The sequence below is a fragment of the Cucurbita moschata genome, unplaced genomic scaffold (genome assembly GCF_002738365.1).
Source record: "Cucurbita moschata cultivar Rifu unplaced genomic scaffold, Cmos_1.0 Cmo_Scf00030, whole genome shotgun sequence".
NCBI classification, from domain to species: Eukaryota; Viridiplantae; Streptophyta; class Magnoliopsida; order Cucurbitales; family Cucurbitaceae; genus Cucurbita; species Cucurbita moschata.
In genome coordinates this window covers 325956-349091 of record NW_019268546.1, presented here as the reverse complement: position 1 = coordinate 349091, position 23136 = coordinate 325956, and the positions used below count along the sequence as shown (strand labels likewise).

Sequence of the window (23136 nt, the reverse complement as noted above, 5' to 3'; positions counted from 1 at the left end):
AAAGAAGGGGGTGTAGAGTGGACTTATAGTTTGGGACTAAGAGAGAAAAACGAAGGAATTTGAGGCGTTCGCGTCGGTAGAAAAGTGGCGTGGAATCGGCGCCGACTGATCAATTACTCGCATGTGACCTTTAAGTATTTTTAATTTTCATATAGATATTAGTTAGACTATCTTAATAAAAAAAAAAACTTATCTAATAATTAATTTAAGACAGAAGGTTGAGTTGGGTTGACCCAAATCATACACGTTACATTAATAATTAATTTTTTTATAAAATTAAAATATTAAACATTTATTAGTTATAATGCATTAATAACATCAGCTACCGACATTAAATATTATTAGTCTTTTAAAGTTAAGGTTGGGTTGTAACTCTATTTTTGGGATGGTCAGGTTGACCCGACCTAAAAAATGTCGACCCACTACTCAAACTGAATTTTCCCATTTTTAAAAACTTCAACCTAATTCAAACCGAAAAATGTAACCGTAACTTTGATCGAGAGATGGGCCACAAATTGGGTCAACTTACGGCCTTATCATATTTTCAATTTATTTAATAATAAAACTAACATCGTCGTATATTCATTTTTAGATTAAAGTGAGATAATTATAAATTTTATTATGTATTTTTAAACCAAATAATTAAAGTTTGTTAAAAAAAAAAAAAAAAGCGAAATAGAGGGTTAAATAAGAAATATATTAATTTTATTTTATATGTTATAGAAATTATTTAAATATAATCACTAAAATTAAAAATAGATTAGTTTCATGTAATGGATAAATATTATATGGTACACTCTTAAATGTATTTTTTTTACTAATATTTACGTCTTTTAAGATAATTTAATAGAATATAAATATTTACTCTCGTGACAGATCTATGTAAATAAGTAAAAAAGTTCTAATTTGGAGAGTGAAAACACATATTTTGCTGTCGATATATTATATATATATTTTTAATTTTTCAATCTTAACCGAGATTTATAAATATATGAGTTTTCATGTTTATAAATAAAATATTTATCAAACGAAGATCTTACTCTACACGTACACACACAATTATCCAGAAGGATAGAAATATTTCATAATAATAATTATCGATCTTACTTGTTGGTGGTGGGATTTGGGCCACTAGGGACTTCATGCATAGCTGCTTCAAATTGTTGTAATGTCCTCTTGCTCGAATAAGGGCTAGAGAAGGCTTGTTCTTCCATGGCCAAAGAAGATGAAGGAGGACGAGATGGAGTACTCGCTGAGGCCGAGCTCGGAAGGGTCGAGAAGTTATAAGGAAGAAGGAGGAGGAGAAAGAGGAAGAAGCAAGCTCGAGACTTGGTTGAGGTTAAACTTGTGGAGAAATAATGCTCTATAAGCCTTGCCATGAAAAGGGAGCGGAAAAAAGGTGATGATGAGGATGAGGATGATGATGATGATCGATAACGACGACGCCCACCCGGAAGCCGAAGGAGAGATCAATATCCATGAAACAGTTCGAGATTAGGGTTTTGAAGAGGAAGAAGAGAAGGTATGGTGAGGGAAAGATGTGGTTTATAAGAAGAAATGGCATTGGGAAGATGGAATTATTGGTCACTTTGTTTTGGCATCTGCCAAAGGGAGAGTTTTGGCAGAGACACATTTACATGTATAGAAAGACTTTATGACCCTTTTCTTTTGACTAACATCTTCATCATTATTGGTCACTTTATTTCCCTATTACATTATTCAAACCCGGGAAAAATATATACAACCGGAGAAATTACTCGAGAACCCCAAACTCACTAATAGCGAGTATTGTCCTTTTTGGGCAGGTTTTAAAACGTGTTTACTATGGAGAGGGTCTAGCCCTACTTAGACCCTACTCCGACCAGTGTCTCGCACCGTCCGGTGACTGACTCTGATACCATTTGTGTTCGCCCAAAGAAGACAATATCGGCTAAAATTGAAGCAATACAGAGAAGATCAACATGACCCCTGTACAAGGATGGTGCGAGGGTTTATTAACATGACCCCTGCTCAAATCGAGAAATGATCCAAATTTTTTTAAAGGAGAGAAAGGGTATTCACTGGATGGTGCGAGACACTGATCGGAGTTTAGAGTTGATCGGAATAACAATGAGAGATTGAAACCATTGAACTTACTTATGCTCCCAAGTTTAGAGTCGATCGGGCAGAAAATCAAACGACATGCTAGACAATGATTCGTACCTTACATAATATCTGGTTGTCGGTAATCTCAACCTATTTTTCCAATTCATTAATACACTGTGCTCGAAAGTAAGGATGTTTCAACTTGTTGACTACTCGAGTCGAGTTGAGTCAAAAGATGGGATACAACGATAATTTTTTCGAGCAAGCCTCTAAAATTCTTCAAAGAGGTCGAGTACGAGACGAGTCAGCATACTATGACTCAAACCATTATAATTGAACGGTGTTTGATTGTACCCAATACCGATGATCGTAATTATATATATATTTATTTATTTTGAAAAAAAAAACATTATAAAAAGTATATGATTCAGAGATGAAAATGGGTGGGTCACACAGACCTAAAACTGTGCCCTTTTTCTTCCTTTATGTCTGTTTCTTAAAGCAAATCTCTCTTTTTCAAATGCATTTATTTTCATCATTTCAAATATTATACTTTTTAGTTTATCACAAATTTAAATTTTATTTTAGTTTTTTTACTTTTTCAAATCATCCTCGACAACGGGCGTAAAAAATAAGAGGGAAGACTATCCCCACGGACCAACATGAGTCATTCCAACATGCTTTATCATCGCTCACATGCATCCTAGAAATCATATGTTATAAAATTGTTCCAAGCAAAACACGCTTAATTATAAGTTCTTATGATTGAGCCACCGAAAAGGTAGGTTCACTATCCGCCTTAGTATGTCCCTGAACCATATCATACTGGGAGAGGTATCACTTTGATATCATTTGTAACGAACACCCCAATCTAATCTACGAACATCCCAAAATCATCGTCTATTTAATTTCTTCTGTTATTATTATTAGGGGCTAAAATAAAATATTTAAAATTGTAAGGACGAAAATGACTATATTATTTGTTTCTTTTTTATGTTGAAAATTTAGATTCCACTTCATGTTTGTCTTATTTGAAAAATTAAAATTTAATTAGGGTTTAATTTGATATTGTATTTTTGTGTGGCTGAAATTAATTTGACGGCTAACGATGAAAAGATTAGATTAATTTTGGAGAGTGGGATTAAATAAAATATATATTTTGCTTTGGCATAATAAACAATTGTTTAAAGTAATAAGCATTAATAACATTATTTATTGTATATATTTATTAATCATAAATTTTAATAAAGTTATAATTCGTTTATTGACTTTAAACTTCTAGATCCTTCCATCTTTGATTTTGTTTTTCTTCTCTTTAAAATAGTATTTTACTATTTTTTTAATACCTTGTCTTAATTATTTGTTTATGGATAATGTTTGCGTATGAATGTTTATAATCTAGATTCAACACGTAGTAACCTAATATTATTTTGAAATATAGATTGAAAGCTGTTTCTACGTACTAAAAAAGTCGTTTAGAATTTGGATTCGATACCTAATAGTCTTGATACTCATTGATGGCTCCGACACCTCTTTCTTAGTATTTGGAATCCCAATTTCTCATATAGAAACTACGACATTCCCTCGTATTTATCTTGAATTGTTTCTAAGAGTGAAACTATTCCCATTACCAACATGGGTTCTTTGGAATCTGGATTCGACACTTGACGACTTTGATATACTCTTATGACCTCGACATCTCTTGCAACTCTTAGGATAGGATCATGATACCTACTCGTCCTATGAAGATTCCCCTACATTTTGTTCTCACTCACATATTAGAAAATTAGAGGCCACTGAGATTGTTTCATACTAAACATGTTTTTAAGTTTAGAGTTCTCATGATTACCCAAAAAAAAACATACCTTTTCAATCTAAGTAGAAACTATTAATCTTTAAAGCACTTTTTAATTATCACATATAATCTTAATTCATTAATATATCTCTTATTTACTTCAACCTCGACACACATATAATGTAACTTTTTTAATTCAACAAGATACTAGATAAGAGATTTAGATCTCTTTTATATATATATATATATATATATATTTTGGTTGAGAGAGTATACACCTCAATCAGTTCAATTGCTCTAAAACCGACTAAATTTCGAGTAGTGACGTACCTTCAAATAGATATAAATAAATATTCATCCGGGTATCGAAGACTCACCGTTCAAATCTTGAATAATTATCTATGTGGGTCCATCTTACATTCAATAAATGAAAAAAAAACAAATATAGAAAGAAAAAAAATGATGTTGACTTGAAATGTCTTGTTTGAATGTCAAATATGAAATCTTGGAATAAGACAGCTTTGTCGAGATGCTATGAACATAAACATGAAACCAATAATTAAGGATTAATTACAAAAGAAGACATTTGGAGAACAAAATTAAGGAAGAAAGAGAGATTATTATGATAAAAAAAAAAAAAAAACATTATTGTTCTTGACAGTGATATAAAGATTCTTCCTTTTTCAAATGTCCATTTAGAGAAGAATGGATGGATTAGAGAGATGAGATATAAAGGCATGCTTGGAGGAATCCCTTTTTTGACAAAATTGCAACCACTCTTACACTCAATATAGCTTCAAAAAGATGTTGGAAACATAACCCCTTTTTCTTAACTAATCTTAACTTGTTCCAAACTTGGTGAATAATTACATGAAGAAATCAGCATCAGCAAATTACTCAATAGAAATATCAACCTGAATGGCACATAATTGATTAAAACATCATTTCCACATGTTTAACACAGAAAAAGCAATCTTCACAAATTGCTTCACCAAAACAGACGGTTGAATATCTCAAACAATAATGGAGAAAAAGAAGTTGAGGCCAGGAGCTCTAGGCGGGAATTATATAGCAAATTTGACAAAGTATCCAGCTATAAATCCTTCCATCATGCCCACTACCCACAAACAGCCATGAAAATGATATTCTTTGGCCATGAAAATGAGGTATCAGGCTGGTGTCTAAGGTAGCTACGTTTCACCAGACAAGGGATTCCCAGGTTTTGTCTTTCCTTTATCCCTCTTATTTTCCTAAAATGTTATTGTTTTTGTAGCACCACATCTAGAGAGATGGGACGATGTAGAATGTGTGAAATTCTATTAACAATTAGCTGTTCTAATTGTTCGAGAATGCTGAGGAAGGCATGTGCTAACTTAGAACAAAACTCGAATTGTTAAACGAGACGCTAGGCTGTGAAAAGTAACATATATAACGTACGTTACACCCGAGGTGACCAAATAATCATCCTCCTTTTGCCCGAAACTAAAAAAGCTTACTCAATGTGGCTACTCTTCCTAACTATTAGATGCATGGTCAAACTGTAAAACTTTTTGTTCCGTAATTCAGACCAAGAATCCAGTAGGTATATGAAAATAAATCAATTATTATGACAAATGATTCTCTATACAAACATTTTCATAGACAGAATGAAGATGCTGCCGAGAGAATAAGCTTATCTAGGCTCTGACCCACCCCGTGTCTTATCTCCACCATTACTTACACAGCTTTAATAACATGCTTTCTCCAAACCTACCCTCAGTATTTTACTCTTTTTAACTGTCGGAAAGGTTTGGGGCAGCAAATGACATGGTTTTGCAAAGACAACTTTATAAGGGTCAATTGGCAAAAAGAAAAGAAAAAAAGGGCATCAGCATGCACAATTGAAAACAGAATCACCAAAACACTTAGCTTTTGTAGCGATCCTTCTGACACCAGTTTCATGGTGGAAGAACTTTGTGCTGGCAGAGGATACATGAATTCTGTCCATTACGTTGATTTTTGGGGCCTCGAGTATCGCCTTTGGTAGGGATAATGCCCACTGCATACCCCAGATAGACAGTGGTCGCATATATATGAGGGATCTGTAGTGCCCGTCCGTGGACCATGCCTCAGGTGTCTGGAACCAGTACCTGTGAGCAGTAGAGAAGGAAATAAGATCAATTGAATGGAGCTTTGTGAAAGAATAACGGGAAGATTGATATTATGATATGAAAATGGTGGTATGTCCTAGATTGTAATTGAAAAGACTTCACACTCGAATGGAAGCACACTACATAGAATCAAAGAAGAAGTACAAATCAGCATCTCGTATAAAATGGACAGAAGTTCACTAATCTAAGCATAGTTCAATCGGTTAAAGACAGATATTACCAGCCAAGAGATCTGAGGTTCTAATCCTATAGCCCATTCTCTGAACTCCTAAAAACAAATACAAAAAATGCCTTGAGAGTTAAAAAGAAAAAAGAAATTGAAAATTTTAAGGCAGGGGGTGAATTTCTACTGCATAAGGAATTGATCTTGTATCGTTCTTTCACTCTGATTACAAGTGTTGTGTGGTAGCAGGCATTTGATAAATTCTTTATAAGTGGCGAAGTAGACTGTTTCAATGAATAATATTTAGTAGAAACAGGGTGGCACAAATAGTAAGAGCAATCTGAAGTGCTATTGATCTGGTTAAAAGATAGAAGAAATTAGATAAAGAGTAGCAACTGGTTAGTCTGAGTTTTTACTTACCCAAATCCCTCTTCTGACCACCCAGCAAGGAATATACCCTCTGCAGTTTTAAATGCTTCCTCCTCCATACCGGCAAGGATCATTGTAGCTGCAACACCATAGGTAACACCTGTCCATATTTCACGAGATTGCATGCAGGTCTCATCCACCTTTCCATTAGGATGCATCCCATTTACAGCACCCATCCTACCTCCTTTAATTTTCATCACATTGAAGTCGTAGATTTTTTTTAGAGCACTTTTGATTTTGAAGTCATCAAACAGAGGAGGCAAACCAGAGGATGCTGTATACCATTGTCCTGCTAGTTGATCAGCTTGTATTGATTTACTATTACTACTTGATCCACTGTCATAGTTAAAATAGGAACCATTCCACAGTTTCGCTTCCAAAACTGGTTTGGCTTTTAGAAATTTGCTCTTGCACGTTTCAGCAAACTCTTGGTCGCCCAGCTCATGGGCCATTGCTGCTGCAGCTTGTAAAGCGGCAACCCACAAACAGCCACAGTATGCACTAATACCATGAACAGTCCAAGTATCATAGGTCTGGTCCGGAAATCCATCGTTCTCAATTACACCGTCACCATCTCTGTCAAATTGTTCCATGTATTCTATCGCAGCACGGACAGACGGCCAAACATCAACTCCAAATGACATGTCACGGGTTGCAGCAAAATCTCTATAAACCTGAAGCACAAACTTTGTGTTCAAATCCTTCCACCTGCTTGTATCGTGGATGTTGTAAGCGTTCATTTCATTCCAAGGATCATGTGTCCCAAGGTCATGTGGAACGGCACCTCTAACTTTACGGATTCCATATTTCCCATCAGCAAGAAACTTCACTTTTCTTCCGTCTTCTGATAAGACTGCTTTGGCAAAGTCCCGTTGAATATTGAGTTCAATCTTGGGAAATAGCTCGAGAAGAGCAAAGGATGCATAAAAATGCACATCATACGTGCACCACATTACGTATTCAACTCCTTCCAAGTACAGAAACCTACCAACATCTTCCTCGGTGTTTCCCGGGTCCATTACTTTGTATGTTTGATAAGAGCGGTCAGTGTAGCCACTTTTCAATGGAACCATTAACTCATCTTCACTTACATGGGAACTAGAAGTAGAATTTTCTTCATCATCAAATTCAACACCAGAAAAATCATTAAGAGTAGTGGTGGTCGTAGTCCTGGAGACTTCTTCTCCCCTGCCACTAACTTCAGCTTCTGTAGCTTTTATATCCTCCTCTTTTATTCTAGCTACTAGTTCATCGTGATCATTTGCCATTTTTTTACCCACTACGGAAGAATCTGTAGGTACCATAGAAGTAACACATGTTATATTGTAACCGTTAGAAAGATGAATAGTTAAATGTTCATAGAAGAGAAGTTAAAGTAGCTGAGTACCAATCCAGACTGTGCCACCAGCAACCAGAAAGTAAAGCTCGTTAAATAATGTGAACTTATACCTGCAGAAAATAGATGTCGCTCATAAGCCATAGAAGTAAATCGTATTAAAAAAGTGGCTCATGTCCTTGAGACACGAGGAAATACAGAAAATACACGTATCAGTGATGGGAATACTCTGTCCTAAAAGGATTCGGTTTCTAAAATTGTTTCTGATTTTTTTTTTTTTTTTCTTGTGCATTTAGGCCACACTTGATTAATTTTTTGCCACATGGCTAATCCAACATGAATGATACAATCGTCAAGAACCAGTTGAGAAATCTACAGCCATAGAATATTACTTCCAACGGTCTAGACAAGTCACCTAAAAACCAATAGTAGTCTCTGATAAGCCTTCGAAACAGACATTTTTTCCAATGCTAAATAACAAACTTCACCTGTTCCAAGAATGCCCTTACATCATTCGTAAACCAACTTTAATTCTTGAAATTTTAAAAGCATGAATTAGAGAGTTAGTGTTGAAGGGGGGTTTCCCTGAAGGAACGAGGCAAGAATAAACAAACTCCACAAAATATTCATACAATTAACAACGATGGAACAATTATTACCATTCAGGTAGCCTCTCATCCATGAGGATAGGCCCCTGCCATTTCTCAATCTCCTCTTCCCATCTTTTATAATCTGTTGATGATTTAAGAAGGATATTAGACAAAATTTATCATCCTGCTTAGTTCATTGAATTTAAAGAATCAGTGGAATATATGAAGTATATGATTAAGAAGTACATCGAGAGAATAAAAATGTACAGGTCATCCTAAACAGAACATTGTTTAAAAGTTTGTCGGATCAAGGTCAATATAAGTCGGAGATGCTTACTTGTAAGTGCATCATGTGCCAAAGTCTGAGCAGCCTTTTCAGAAGTACCGTAAAACTTTGTGTACCTCCTGAAACACACAGAGCAAGACAAGACTTTATATTGTTCAACATTGAACAAACATAATTTCATATAACACATTTCATATAACACATTTTTTCATGATATCTTATATACGTTCTTAGTTTATAAGAATGAACTCTTGTCCCCAAACTGTATAGATGAGCATATACATGAGGTATGAAGATGATCAAAAGAGTTCAATGGACTCGGCAGGCAAAAATATGGAGGGCATTCGCTGATGATTTTAAACCAAATCAAAGATTCTATTTAATAATTACCGAACACTTGAATCTGAAAAGAAAAAATGAAGACAAATACATATCTTACTAATAACTACCAAATATGGCCTTCTGTTTTTTTGTTGCCTCACTCATCTTAATGAATGTTTGGTTTGTAATAAAAAAAAAAATACAAATACCTACCTATGATATGAGAATCCCTTCAAAAACTTCACTTTTGGAGATGACCATGAAAGAGAAAACGCGACAGTGCATTTTCCATGAGGCTCCACCCATGCAGAGGCTGCAACTGCAGCACAAAGTGTCTCTCCAGGTGAGGAAGGCACGCTTGGTCCCGAACTGTAGTTACCACGATCAAATTGCCCATCCTTTCAACAATTGAATATGCTTTTAATATATTATATTTACATTGAAAGGCCATCAAAACACAATAATAAGATAGGAACAAAAACTGAGTGAACTTTTGCTCATCCCCACAAAAGGCTGTAGAAAGAGTTTCTCACCTGCACCATTTTATCCCACATGTCCTTTGCTGTGACGCCACTTCCTTCAGAGAGTCCAAAAGATGGCAAAACTGTCACACTAACATTTTGCGTCTCACATGCAGCTATGGCAAAAGTAACTGGAGGATTCCCTTTCGCAGTCCTGAAACAAATGCACATGTCTTTTAAATTCTTTACAGGCCTACCATATCCACAAGCTGTCAGACAAGGAACACAGCAACTAAGTTGGGAGTTATAAAAAACAGAACAGGAAAAGTAGTACTCATCGACAATACATGAGGAAACATAAACTTGGTCAGTTTCTAACATTACAGATAATAGTACAAAGTGAAGTTGTCCCAAGTCATCAACAATAGCTTTCCACAATTATTATGAGCAAAACTCGCTACTCTAATGCCTACTTGATTTATATCAATCAAAAGTCCATTGATCATGAAACTTAAGTTCGGATATAGCACATCATGTATAGTCTCGATACATTACAGAACTCTCATTTTTCTTTCAAATTTTCTAACATCTATATATCTATTCAATGAAAAATATGTTACTATAGTGTTCAACCTCCTCTATCTCTCTCTCTCTGGCTGTGTTCAAATACATGGGATCAATTAACCAAGACACTTTCCAACCAACCGTAAAATAGAGTATAAGGTTTGGTGACTTACTTGTGATGTAGAAGCACTCCAGATACTCCATCTTCGCCTCTATCAAAGGAAAATACATTCAAATATCAGACGTTAGACAGGATGAAAGAAAGAAGGAAAGAGAGGGAAGGATCACATATTATTTGGATTTGTACACACATAAATGGCTCATTCACATGATCACCAGATAAATGTGAGATTCCTCCTATTGAATTCTGCAGATACAAAATAATTGTTGATTAGATCAGGAAGAATAGGAAATAGCATTACAGTAGTGATAAAGAAAATATCTTACCGCCCAAGAAAAAACAAGGCTCACTTTCGCCCTTTCCCTTCCAGTATTTACCAACTACAAGAATAAATACAAAAATTAATATCAAGGAGAAGGAACTAAAACCAAGTAAACCTATTTGTCGAAAAAATTGACCTCCATAATTGAAAAGGCTTAATAATAGAATGCTGCAATGCAACAAAAAGGTGTCGCAGAAAACACACCACAAATGTAGAGACAACCATCATTTCTTACTTCTAAAATCAAAGAACTAGAGAGAGAAAAAATTTAACTATTTCATGCAACATAGAACAACCAACAAAAGAATTCAAATGAAAGAGGAATAAACAAGATTATAGTACAAATCAATATCAGTTGTCTTTAAGATGTTCCCCGTCAAGTGCAGCAACTAATTAGTGGGACCATGTTATGAACAATATCAAATCCAAATGCCAGTTTGTAGAATAAAACTTAAAGGCAACACTCAACTTTGAGTTTCCTTTCTCATACAAAAGATACTTAGAAATCTTGATGCTCAAGGAAATAAAAATAATAATTTTCATTTATAGCTAGAAGCATAACTTGTTGAAATAACTGCATGAGATTATTACTAAGAAAACATACCGTATATACAAAAACAGCAGTGGGAAGACTGCTATCTCGATAATTATGCGGTATAAATGGTGATATTTGCCTGCACGAAACTTTAAGTTCTGGATCAGGCTCACCTGAAAAATTGCCATTAATCAATGATAAGTTAGAAAGGGCAGAAAACCTAGCTAAACCAAATGAAAAAAAGAACAGAATGATACCATCATATACTGTCCATGCCCTAGGGAACAAAGCATGATATGTGGAATGCTGACCGTCAAGATTCCATCCCCATGATGATATCCCCGAGTCTCCAGCTTTCCTACAATAGGGAATTATGTTCAGAATCTGCCCCAACTTTGATTAGATGAAAATTTTTGCTAAAACTAGAAACAAGTGGTTCCATGATTTGCTAGCACAAATCCCCCATATGTATCTAATGGATTGTACGAATCAAAAAGAGAACACAAGGCTTGCTTTGATTATTTTAGAGGTAAATGTTCAAATATTTTTCTAACCCTATAACACTAACAGCCTATGGGCACATATAGTTCATTAATTTCAATACAGAACATTGATTCCTCCAGATAACTAGGTGAACTACAGTTAGCTCTTCTTTGGGGACCTGGAAGATTAGAGATAGTATCTGAATGTGTAATACGACGTGCATCAACAAATTGGCAAGCATGTTATGTTAAGCTTATAAAATGAAGCTAAGAATCTAGCATTTTACAGAAGTGGAATTTTAAAAAATGAGGCTTCATAAGCTGATAGCCTCACCCTATGCCTTCATGTTGACCAGGAGCCAAGACAGACGCATATTTTTTATTTCCTCCATCTCTAGAAATAAAAATCTGCATAACCATGAGAACATATTAACCACCTCGAAAACAAAACACGTTGTAAGTGCAGAGACGGTAAAGGAAAAAATATACATATAGGAATGTTCCCATTCTTCTAATATTTATATATTCTCTTAAATACAACTTTGTACTCATACATCTGTACAAAAATATCCTAGAAGATAGTCAAAGGGTAGGGCTTACAGAAAATTGATTGGCCATGACAGGAGAAGCTTCACATGTACCGGGAATAATTTGCCATTGCCTGAACTCGCCTCTAAAACCTCTGGATATACTGCCACTTCTGCATTACATTTAAAGAAATCCCATGAGATTAAGAATATACAATTGAACGTCGGACAGTGAACTACCGTGTATAATGCCCATTGATCCGAAACATACCCCATTCCTCCGAGTGGAACCCCTTGAGATGCTGAAGGTTTACAAGCTTCTTTGGTGAATGGATCAATTGGTGCTTTCTGCACAAATTAAGTTTCGTTATTGGTTTCGAAGTCCTAAAGTATTGAAATAAGCTGTTTTTTTATTTGAAGAGGAAATTACCCTTCCTTGAGAAGCCTCTTCCCTTACGTAAGACCACAAACGAATACCAAGTCGAACCTATAGCAGTTGGGTTGCACATCACTCAAAAGAAAGAACAATAAAAGGAGATATTGACGAGACATGATATCTTCCGCAGCAACAAAAAATGTCGAGAATCCATCACTTACCATTTTAATTGCTTCAACAAATGTGACACTAAATTCTTTGAGAAGATTCGCATGGCCATTTAATTTCCTTCTCCACGCTTGTTCAGGTGGTGAAGCACTATCAAAATCAAACTGCAAGGGAAGAAGAACATTGAAAAAAATATTTGTCAATCAAGTCAAAATTTCACAAACATTCATGATGTTTTCAAGGAAACGATGAGAGAATAAGCATCTCCAATGAACTTACCAGCTGCAAAGTCGACTTGCTGATATATTCGTCCGGTGGCCAAGAGTTCTTTCTACAGTGAAACAAATTTCCACTAACCATGTTGAGAAATTCAAATCACTTGTAGATGATGAGTGAAGATATAGCCCAGAACAAGCACAGAGGTCCAAATATAAAATGCCTAAGATAGCGTAAACGCAATTCCTTCTGAAAATCAAATCCTTCTTCCAAGTCAATTGAAGCCACGGAACTCCCTTCAGCTCCAATCAAGGACGAAAAAAACGACAAGTACCAGCCCCAAATCGGAGTGTACAGCAAACGCCAAATCAAAAACCAAGCTGAAGCAAATCACTACCTTAATTCGAAATCAAAAAACAACTCTCATTCCCCATCCTACCAACCTCCACACCACCAAACCCAAATCCAAATCCAAAACCAAAATATCCAAGGCTCGGTGCCCGATCCGGCACAAAAACAACCAAAAAAGAACACGCCGTTGAAGAAACCGAATTGAATTCCGTCCAGCACAAACACAACCAACAAACAAAACGCCGCTCAAGAAACCGAATTGAATTCCAGTCCACTTTACGAACAAAATAGAGCCGAACTTCACGGAATTCGAATCAAATTAGCCTTTACCAAAAGAAAATCCAAAAGAAAAAAAATAGAGAGAGTAAACAATACAGAAGCCTCCAATTGATTGGCCCAGAAAGCTAGATACTAGGGAGCAGCGTGGCCCGTCGCCGGAGAGCCACCTGTCAATTGGTTTCACCTCCGGCTGATTGATCGCCAAGTGGCGCACAGTCCGGTTGCTGCAAGGTTGAGATTCGGAATATGAACGGAGCTACTCCTTTTGATTCTCCTCCTCTGAAATACTTTACCGCCTTGCCTTTCTTCTTATTTTTATTTTGGAGAAGATGATGAAACTGAGTTCGTAAAAATTAAAACATTAAAAAATTAAAAAATTAAAAAAAATAATAATGTCGGCGTCGGCTATTTTCTTTATTGAATTTTAATTTTTATCATATGAATGGTTCTTTTTTAGATATAAAGTAGCGATAAATTATCCAATATTTTTTAAAACATTATTTATAGATAAAAACACTCTTATCAATTCAAACCACTTTAACTGTATCAACTTTTTAAAATAATAATTAAAATAAATATTTAAATTAATTTTCAATTGAAGATATAAATTAATACATTAATAAATATTTCATTTTATTGGAATTAAATAGATGAAAGGCTTTTTTTATGTAAATAAAGTTTGAAAAATCAAATAAATTTAATATTATATTATTTTGTCAATACTTTGAAAAAACGAATTTATAAGAAAATGAGTTTCTTTTATTTATTTATTTTTTTAATATAAACGTGAAATTTTATTGGCAAAAAATGTATTTATTTTTCATATATATATATATATATATATATATATATATATATATATATAACTTGTGAAAATTAGCAAGTAAAACCTCCAAGTGTTGCTATTTCCAGTTTTGCCCCAAATAAATGGATTTATATTAAAATATTATAGAATATTACTTTTAAATGCATTAGTCAATTTAAATAATTTTGGAAGGTAAAAAGGTAAAATTGGAAGGGGAAAAAAGGGTTTTCACAAATATAATTTTTTAAAAGGAAAAATAAAAAAATAATAATGACATCATTGACATGTGCATTCACATTAAATATAACCTTTTAAAATATCATATTCCTTTAATGAAATTCAATGTCCTTTCACTTGTCATTGAAATCATTAGATGAACTTCTTTTGGTGGGTTGGCCAAAATATTTGCCCTATTATAAAGTTTTTTTTTATAGTATATGGTTGACTTTTTATTGATTTTCCAATTTAGTTCATAACAGTTGAAAATCAAATTTTATGTTCATTAAATTCATTAGTGTTGGCTTATAAAAGTGATTAAAAGTTGTTAATGAATTGAATCAGTAGGTAACAAGACATACTTAGACTGTTATAAATAGTATTAGAGTCAGACACCAAACGATATGCAAGTGAGGAGACTGAGCCCTGAAAGGAACGAGGGGAGAAGGGAACAAGTGTCAGTTATGATGCTGGGCCTCAAAAAGGGGTAGATTGTCAGATCTCACATTGGTTAGAGAGGGGAATGAAGCATTCTTTATAATGGTGTAGAAACCTCTCCCTAGCAAATGCGTTTTAGAACTGTGAGGCTGACAGCGATATGTAACAAGGACGCTGGGTCTTGAAGAAGGGTGGATCGAGGGGGAGGGGGTCCATATTGATTGGAGAAAGGAACGAGTGCTAGTGATGATGTTGGGCTTCGAAAAGGGAGTGGATTGTGAGATCTCACATCTGTTGGAGAGGGGAACAAAACATTCTTTATAATGGTATAGAAACCTCTCTCTAGCAAACGCGTTCTAAAACCGTGAAGCTGACAGCGATACGTAACGGGTCAAAGTAGACAATATTTATTAGCGATGAGTTTAGGTTGTTACACATCCCATGTAAAGAAAACTTCAAAACGAATCGAGAGGCCCGAATTTTGAAAGAAAAGGGGAAAAACGTGCTCGTCAAAGGTTGAAAGTCGAGCTGAAGAGCGTGTTGACTATTTAGAGGGGGAAGACCTTAAATACAACCTTGACACACCAAATAGAGTAGTGAATCTACACCCATAAGACATACGCAATCTTTCCTAAATTTGAGCTATGTTCTATCCTAGGCATGTCATTGACTTAAGCAAGCTATGTTTTGTCCCGGGCACGTCGTTGACTTTAGCATCAAAAGATGTTGTGTCGATGTCGTGTCGGGCACCGCATCGAATTCATCTCAAGCCTCGCCTGACCCTTAAGAACATGGATGAACTTATTTTAGGCCGCTCCACCAAACCTAAGTGGGTGGGCCAAACACCTCCTAGAATAATTATAAAAGTGAAGTGGGGGTTCGATAATTCAAATCAACCGTAATTCTATAATATGGAATATTTTAAGCGTTGAGTTGAAGGGATCGAAAGGCGTAGCATGGCGATGGGTGTGCGTGGCGATGGCGATGGCGTGGGCGACCCTGTCGGCCATCCGAACTGGACCCCAACGAGCCGCCAGCCACAAAAATTATAGAAGGTGTGAAAAGGTTATAATAATGAAATTGCCCGCGAGGTGTTTGACAAAATGCCTCAACCAAATTTGCCACCACCACAAGCCAACAACTACAAGACGCAGTCGGACCTCCTGTTGTCTATTTCATAGATTTAGTTATTGGTGGATGATAAACGTCTGATTGACTAATTTAAAGAATGATCATTCTATTGTCCATTTTGAATCTAAGCTCTTATGGTTTTACTTTTGTACTTCCCAACAGACCTCACACCAATGGAGAGAGTATTATTTGTTTATAAACACATGATCATTCTCCTAAATTCATTGTGAAGAGTAGTGTTCATCTAACAGTAAAGAATTTTCAAAGGTGTGGAATTTGGGTTAAAAATTAGACATTTAGAATGGATTCATTCATTTGTTGTTTAATTTTTGTCTTGTTTCTTAAATGCTGGTGAGCCATTCATATGAAAAAAGTGAGTGACAAGAACAAGTTTGTCTTGGAAGTTGATTTTGTTGTGTTTTTTTCCAGCCAAATTCATTATACGGTTGAGATTTAAAATTTAAATTCTGTCTTTTTCTTGTTTGTTTGATAATTGTTGTTGTATGCACTTTTTGTTATTTATTTTTTGAAATATTCAATTTCAAAAACATTAATTTTTCCAAGTTATTTTTCTTTTAAATCCAAACCGCATCAATTAAATAAAAGAAATGAAACCAGCGTACACGAGTGTGTCTATCCTAACATACAGTTCCATGGCCTTCATCATGATGTCATCATCCGTATAAAAGTACTTTACTTTTACGTGATTTAAGTATTTTAAGAAATACTCGTTAAGTGGGTCAAGAAAAGTAATTATATGGTGGGACGTGTCATTTTTAAAAATATGCATGACTTTGGTCTTCGCTTTTCAGTCAGGATTAGATGTCTTGTATTTCACTACACACAGTCCACACACGAACACATGGACCCACCAAACGTTATTGATGAGCTTGAAAGTTACAATTGTGTTCAAGTGATTTAAATCTCAAACAAATTTTTTTATTTTAAGATATTTGATCAACTATCTTTCCATTGATTTCCAGATTTGTTTTTGGGGCTTTTAAGGTTGTAGGTTTTGTTCGTTAGCTACATTTTTAGATCCAATTATCAAAGGTTCGTAGTTTTACAATAACATGAACACGAGCGTAATTTAACAAAAATTACAATAAGCTAAAATTAATTTTTTAATAGTTTTAAATTTTAGAGATATAAACTATATTTATAATCACGTTTGTTTTGACTTTTCGCCAATTTGACCGTTGAAGACAAGTGGTCGACAAATAATGAAATTCAATAAAGTTAAATAAATAAAAGTAATTTAATTTTTAATTCTTAGAAAACGACGGCCAAAACGGAACGTGAAATTTTGAACCACCGCCTTACAATTAACGGAACCATCTCGGTTCTACACAAAAACCCGTCACGTGTTACAATTTAAAGCTAAGTGGACATGTATAGCCACGTAGGATGTATATCTGGCTGACACGTAGCATTCATGCAATGCCCAAGCGCAAATTATGTGGTTAAAAAAAGAAAGTTTTGTCGTTCATTTTCTAGACCGTTAAATTATTGAAAAATATTCTTTTAACTTTATCATATATTTAAAATATATTAATATTCTTTTAAGAGTTATCATCAAGAAATTTTTTAAATTTTTTTAAAAATAAAATTGATATAATTGGAATTGACCACGGTTAGAATGTGACCGTGGCGTGGTTAGAATGACTGAAAATTTTAGTTGCCACTAATTTAATTTTTAAATGTTTTGTGGTGTAAAATGAATAGAATATTTATCAAAAATGTTTTTTCTTTTTATTTTTTTAGTTTGGTTTATCATAAATGTGGGCCTTTTATTCCATTAGTTTGTCACACTCATATTTAATTTAATGATGTATAGTGTATATATATATATATATATATATATAGGCCGGGCCCATCTTCCATTTTGATGGCTAAAGAGTGTCCTAATTCGGTTCGGTTCGGTTCGGTTTGGTTACCGGTTCGGATTGATTTTTGAACACGTCTAGTAATGAAAAATTAGAACAGGCAACGTAAACCAGTAAAATATAGTTGAAGCCTCCTCCTCAGATAAAGATGTCTCCGATGCGACTCTCTCGGCAAGAACCACTTTTTCTATTGTGATTGCGGGTTGGGTCAGGTAATATCAGCTAAGGAGAGATGCTTTCCATCAGTCAAAAGTAGAGGAATCCCCGTTGTGAAATTGGAATGATTCACTGAATACTGTCTACTGTATTGAAACTGAAAAGCCTTATCCAAGCAAGCCCTGAAACGCCATTTCGTGGATCACGCGTAGTATGATTTAGTCTAATACTTGCCCTTCCTTATACTACTTCTACTTATTACTTATACATAGTCGGGTTCGGTTGAGGAAGTAGGGACAGGAGAAAGATCTAGAATGTTTCGTCTGATTTAGGAGATATCTTGAATCAAAGTCAACCGCTATTTTTTCTTGAATGGAAAGAAGAGCCGATGAAAGATCTCGAAGAGCGGGATGCCAGAGCTCAACAAAGGAAGGGCTCTTATGCTGTTTCTTCCTCTTTTCTTACATACAGTTCCATCAGGGGGGAAAGAGATCAGATTCAGTTATAATGTTTGAAGGGAGAGGGGCCGGAGAGAAAGAAGGCTGCTTGACCTGAATTCTTATTCCTTTTCCTTTTATTCTATTATCTTACTACAGGATCCAAGTGTAACTCCAAAGCGAAGCCCCTGACCGACCTGTCCAATCTGAGAAAACGAGATCACAAAGACTGTAAACACTCAATGAAAGATTCTAGAGACGTAACAGGCAGGAAGGAAAGTCGAAACCGACACCCTTTGACTGATTGAACTGAACTTGGGTCCTCGAAAATGTTTATCGGTTGAGTTGAGTTATGTTCAAATATTTTATATTGTAAATTTTTTCTAACTCAAATAACTTTTATTAAATAATAAACCCAATCTAACTCATTGTATATCCTTTTTCGTTTTTGGATAAAATCCATTTATATTATTTTTTATATTATTAAAAGGAAAAATGGCAACTTTTAATAGAATTTAATTTACTAGTAAATAATTATGAGTTAATTACACATGTAAGGAAGTTTTTTCTTTTTTTTTTTTTTTTTTGAAGTCAAATCCATTTTATGTAACTGAAACTATACTAGAGTCAACTACGAGAAGATTCGAGGTGAACAATATCGACCAACGGCATAAAATATTGAGAATTCAAAAAATTCATTGAGTTAGTTGTTCGTCTCTAAAATATAATATCGAACCAAACATAGCAATGTTGTTGACCTGAGGTGGTCCACACCTTGAAGTCGAATTTTGATGCTGTCACATCACACTATTAAACCTTGGAGAATTTTGAAGTGACAACAAGAAAGTGTAAAAATTGAGGGAATAAACAATTCAAACACCCGATAAATCTTAGACTACCCCTCTATAAATAGAAATAAAAGTATCATACAAGAGGTACACGACCCATGTAACGTCCCATACTCAAGATTTGAAATCCAGATTCAGCATTTGATGGTCCTTGACATTCCCTGCATAGCATGCTTTGTCATTATTCACATGTTTCCTAAAAAAATTCTATGGAGATCACGTAACACTGAACTATTCCAAGCAAAATATGACTGAGTCATTCAAAAGGAAGGTATTACTTGTTAGTATAGATAGTAACTTTCAATTTTTTCTAAACATTTTTTAATATCTTATAGTTATGATCGTTTTTATTTGGATTAAAAAAATAAAAATTATAATTAATTGAAGCCAAGAGCTTTCAGATTATAAGAGTTAAAAAGGTCGTACAACTCCAACTTTTTAGGAATTAAATTGAGTTTTTGCTATTAGTAATAAATATTTTAATTAAAAAAATACAAAATATAATTATTAACTTAAATATTCTTTTAAGACCTTCCATTCTCATTAAATTTTAATAATTAAATTGTGACGTGAGCATGACAATTATTGAAATGAAACAAATTATTTTTAGTCTTTTTATTACTAACTGAACCTGATCTCATATTGGGGTGGTGGCGCAGTTGGCTAGCGCGTAGGTCTCATAGCTGAAAAGAGTGATCCTGAGGTCGAGAGTTCGAGCCTCTCTCACCCCAATTCTAATTTTTTTTTTCTCCGAAAAAAAAGGAATCCGGGTAGGAAACTGACCGGGTCAGCTCCAAAACTTACAAAAAAGACAAAAAAATAAATAAAAGAAAATAAGACTCGTAATTCAAGCGAAACAAAAAATTATTTGCATAAAAAAGTTTATTTATATCTAAAAAAATCTTAAATATTACTTTGTAATTATATTTATATGAAGATTAAATATCCAAATTTTACATTTAATATTATTAAACTTTAAAATTAATAAATTCAACAATAATATAATATGAACAAGCCCATTAACACAATGTTTTCATTCACTCACTAATTTAAACTATATACAAAAAGTAAATAACACAACAAGATAATTTCTATCGAGATTTGGCACTTGCTGAGCCGAAGATTTTCTTGCATCCCTTATATTATGGTCATGTTTCTTCGTTCTTCCAACATCATTAATCTCCACTCACATGTATTTCATGAAAATTCATATGATGTCACCTAATATGAAATTATTCTCAATAAAACACGTTTAACCATATAATTTATATAACTGAGCTACTGAAAATGAAATTTATACTAATGAATTTCAATTTTTTTTAAAGTCTTTCTTAGTTATCATACCTTTAATATTAGTTTATTTCTGTACTCCTTATTTATTCCGGTGTCACATAAAATATCTTATCTAATAAAAGTAGCTAACATTCATGAAAAATAATACGTACGAACATTCTAATCAACATTTTATCAATAATTTCTTTTTAGAAAATCAGACATAATAACTGTTACAAAATAAACTTCTAGTTTTAAAATAATTGTACATTAAAATAATAAAAAAGATTTTCACACCAATGGGGTGGTGGCGCAGTTGGTTAGCGCGTAGGTCTCATAGCAAAAGAGTGATCCTGAGGTCGAGAGTTCGAGCCTCTCTCACCCCATCATTTTTTTATTTTATTTTATTTTTCTTGACTCAAAATCCATACTTCAATATTACTCATTAAATACAATAAATTGACCGAAAAAAAAAAAATCCGGGTAGTATCTGACCTGGTCAGCTTCAAAACTAATAATAGTAATAATAATAATAAAAAACTTAATTGTAGTTTAAAATTCTTTAAATACCTAAATTTTTATTCTTTGCTTCAAACATTTTAAAAGTTGAATAACTAATTAAACACAAATTAAAGTATTCAAATCAATTTAGACATGATTTAATGACTCACTTGACTATTGACATAACAATGATATTCAATTTTATTTATTTATTTTGAATTTTAAAAAACCAATGAGATATTATAATATTTTTATTTATTTTCTAATATGCCAAGTCTGAAATATTTTCTATAGGTTAACTAAAGTTAACTAATTTAATATACTGAAAAAGTCAACAAATGGGGTGGTGGCGCAGTTGGCTAGCGCGTAGGTCTCATAGCTAAGAGCGATCCTGAGGTCGAGAGTTCGAGCCTCTCTCACCCCAATATTTTTTTTCTTTTTAACTGGAATTTATATTTCAACGAATTAAACAACAATAACTTGACCAAAAAAAAAAAATGATAATAAATCCGGGCAGCGACTTACCGGGTCCGCTTCGAAATTATTTTTCTTCTTAAAAAAACAAATCGACTGCGTAATCGAACGCGCAAGCAAGCAAGCCAAAACAAAATTCAAAAGCCTCCTTAGCCATTCATTGACTTAATTTCTTTTCCTCTCCCAAATTCGTTCTCTGTTCTTGAATTCCAATCGCTATGGCGCAGCAGAAATCTTTGATTTACAGCTTCGTCGCTCGAGGAACGGTGATTTTGGCTGAGTATACAGATTTCTCAGGAAATTTTAGTAGCATCGCCGCTGAGTGCCTCCAGAGGCTTCCTGCTACCAACAATCGCTTCACTTACACTTGCGATGGCCATACCTTCAATTACCTCGTCGACAACGGATTCAGTACGCTTTTCCTTTTCATTTTGATCTTTCAATCTCTATTCATTCACTCGTTTGATTGTTCTTGAGATCGATTATCTTCAAATTGGCGATTTAACGGTTGGTGTTGAGAACTCTGATTCTATTGGCATGATCGTAATTAATCACTTCATCTACAATTTTAACCGTTTAATTTTCCTAAATTCATTATATATATATATATCAAATAACTATGCTAGAATGACTCTCCACGATGGTACAATATTGTCTACGTTGAGCATAACCTCTCATGACTTCGTTTTGGGCTTTCTAGAAGGGCTCAGACCAATGATCATTCCTTAAATTAGCCGATGTGGACTACACCTCTCCTCGAACAAAGTACGCCTCCTCCTAATCGAGCCTCGACTCCAATCCTTTGGAGACTTCTCTAGTCACTTTTTGACTATGCACTACACCTCTCCTCGAACAAAGTACGCCTCCCCCCTAATTGAGTATCGACTCTAATCCTTTGGAGACTTCTCTAGTCACTTTTTGACTATGCCTTCGAAGAGGCTCGACTCCTTTTCTTCTGGATGTTAGAATGACTCTGATACCATGTTAGAAAAACACGATTATTGTCCACTTTGAGCATAAGCTCACGAGGTTTTGCTTTGGGCTTCCCAAAAGGCCTCAGACCAATGGAGAGAGTATTCATTGATTATAAACCGATGATCATTCTTAACTTGACTTGGAACTTTCATCATCCAACAAACTAAAGTTTTTAGATTATATTTGTAATTTCAATACATAAACTTAAAATAATTAAAGTTTAAAGATTATATTTGTAATTTTTGGTCCAAAAATAAATTTTATGTTACTTTTGAAATTAGTTTTCAAAAAATCTATTACTTGTTTAGTAAAATTTTCAACATTTGATGATATTCTTTTAAAAAAAATTGTATATTTATTTATAAATAAAGTTTATAGATTATATTTGTAATTTTTCCAAAAATATATTACTCTTTAACAAAAAAAAAAAAAAAAAAAAA

The 23136-nt window shown here is 34.1% G+C and overlaps 2 protein-coding genes, 3 non-coding genes and 1 pseudogene across 5 annotated transcripts in view; 5 read left to right on the top strand and 1 right to left on the bottom strand.

The window, feature by feature from the left end:
- The first annotated feature begins 1900 nt into the window (after positions 1-1900).
- On the top strand, positions 1901-2014 carry LOC111464588 (annotated as a pseudogene).
- A 3443-nt stretch (positions 2015-5457) lies between these two features.
- LOC111464357 (non-lysosomal glucosylceramidase) lies at positions 5458-13071 on the bottom strand. The gene is made up of 18 exons (XM_023108532.1): positions 12991-13071; positions 12765-12875; positions 12598-12654; positions 12439-12515; positions 12241-12340; positions 11975-12048; positions 11416-11516; positions 11228-11331; positions 10628-10681; positions 10492-10547; positions 10354-10392; positions 9689-9830; positions 9369-9553; positions 8886-8953; positions 8618-8690; positions 8010-8071; positions 6614-7913; positions 5458-6009 (listed from the first exon to the last, which is right to left on the bottom strand). The coding sequence occupies exons 1-18, from the start codon at positions 13069-13071 to the stop codon at positions 5748-5750; spliced, it is 2946 nt and encodes a 981-aa protein (XP_022964300.1). The 3' UTR covers positions 5458-5747.
- Positions 13072-20118: 7047 nt separating this feature from the next.
- On the top strand, positions 20119-20205 carry TRNAM-CAU. The gene is given in 2 exon segments: positions 20119-20156; positions 20170-20205. It is a non-coding gene; the product is annotated as a tRNA-Met (tRNA).
- An 842-nt stretch (positions 20206-21047) lies between these two features.
- Positions 21048-21132, top strand: TRNAM-CAU. Its single transcript is given in 2 exon segments — positions 21048-21085; positions 21097-21132. It is a non-coding gene; the product is annotated as a tRNA-Met (tRNA).
- Positions 21133-21587: 455 nt separating this feature from the next.
- On the top strand, positions 21588-21671 carry TRNAM-CAU. The gene is given in 2 exon segments: positions 21588-21625; positions 21636-21671. It is a non-coding gene; the product is annotated as a tRNA-Met (tRNA).
- Positions 21672-21826: 155 nt separating this feature from the next.
- LOC111464270 (vesicle-associated membrane protein 722-like) overlaps positions 21827-23136 on the top strand; it is a 3523-nt gene continuing 2213 nt past the window's right edge. Inside the window, exon 1 of the mRNA XM_023108396.1 lies at positions 21827-22132. Coding sequence (XP_022964164.1) covers positions 21940-22132 — 193 coding nt within the window. The 5' untranslated portion in view covers positions 21827-21939. The remainder of the gene's footprint in view (positions 22133-23136) is intronic.

Coding starts and splice junctions, on each gene's coding strand:
- LOC111464357 (XM_023108532.1), bottom strand. CDS start 13,071: ATGGTTAGTGGAAATTTGTTTCACTGTAGAAAGAACTCTTGGCCACCG. Junction 10,548..10,627: donor GCCTTGTTTTTTCTTGGGCG/GTAAGATATTTT, acceptor TTGTATCTGCAG/AATTCAATAGGAGGAATCTC. Junction 8,691..8,885: donor GGCACATGATGCACTTACAA/GTAAGCATCTCC, acceptor AATCATCAACAG/ATTATAAAAGATGGGAAGAG.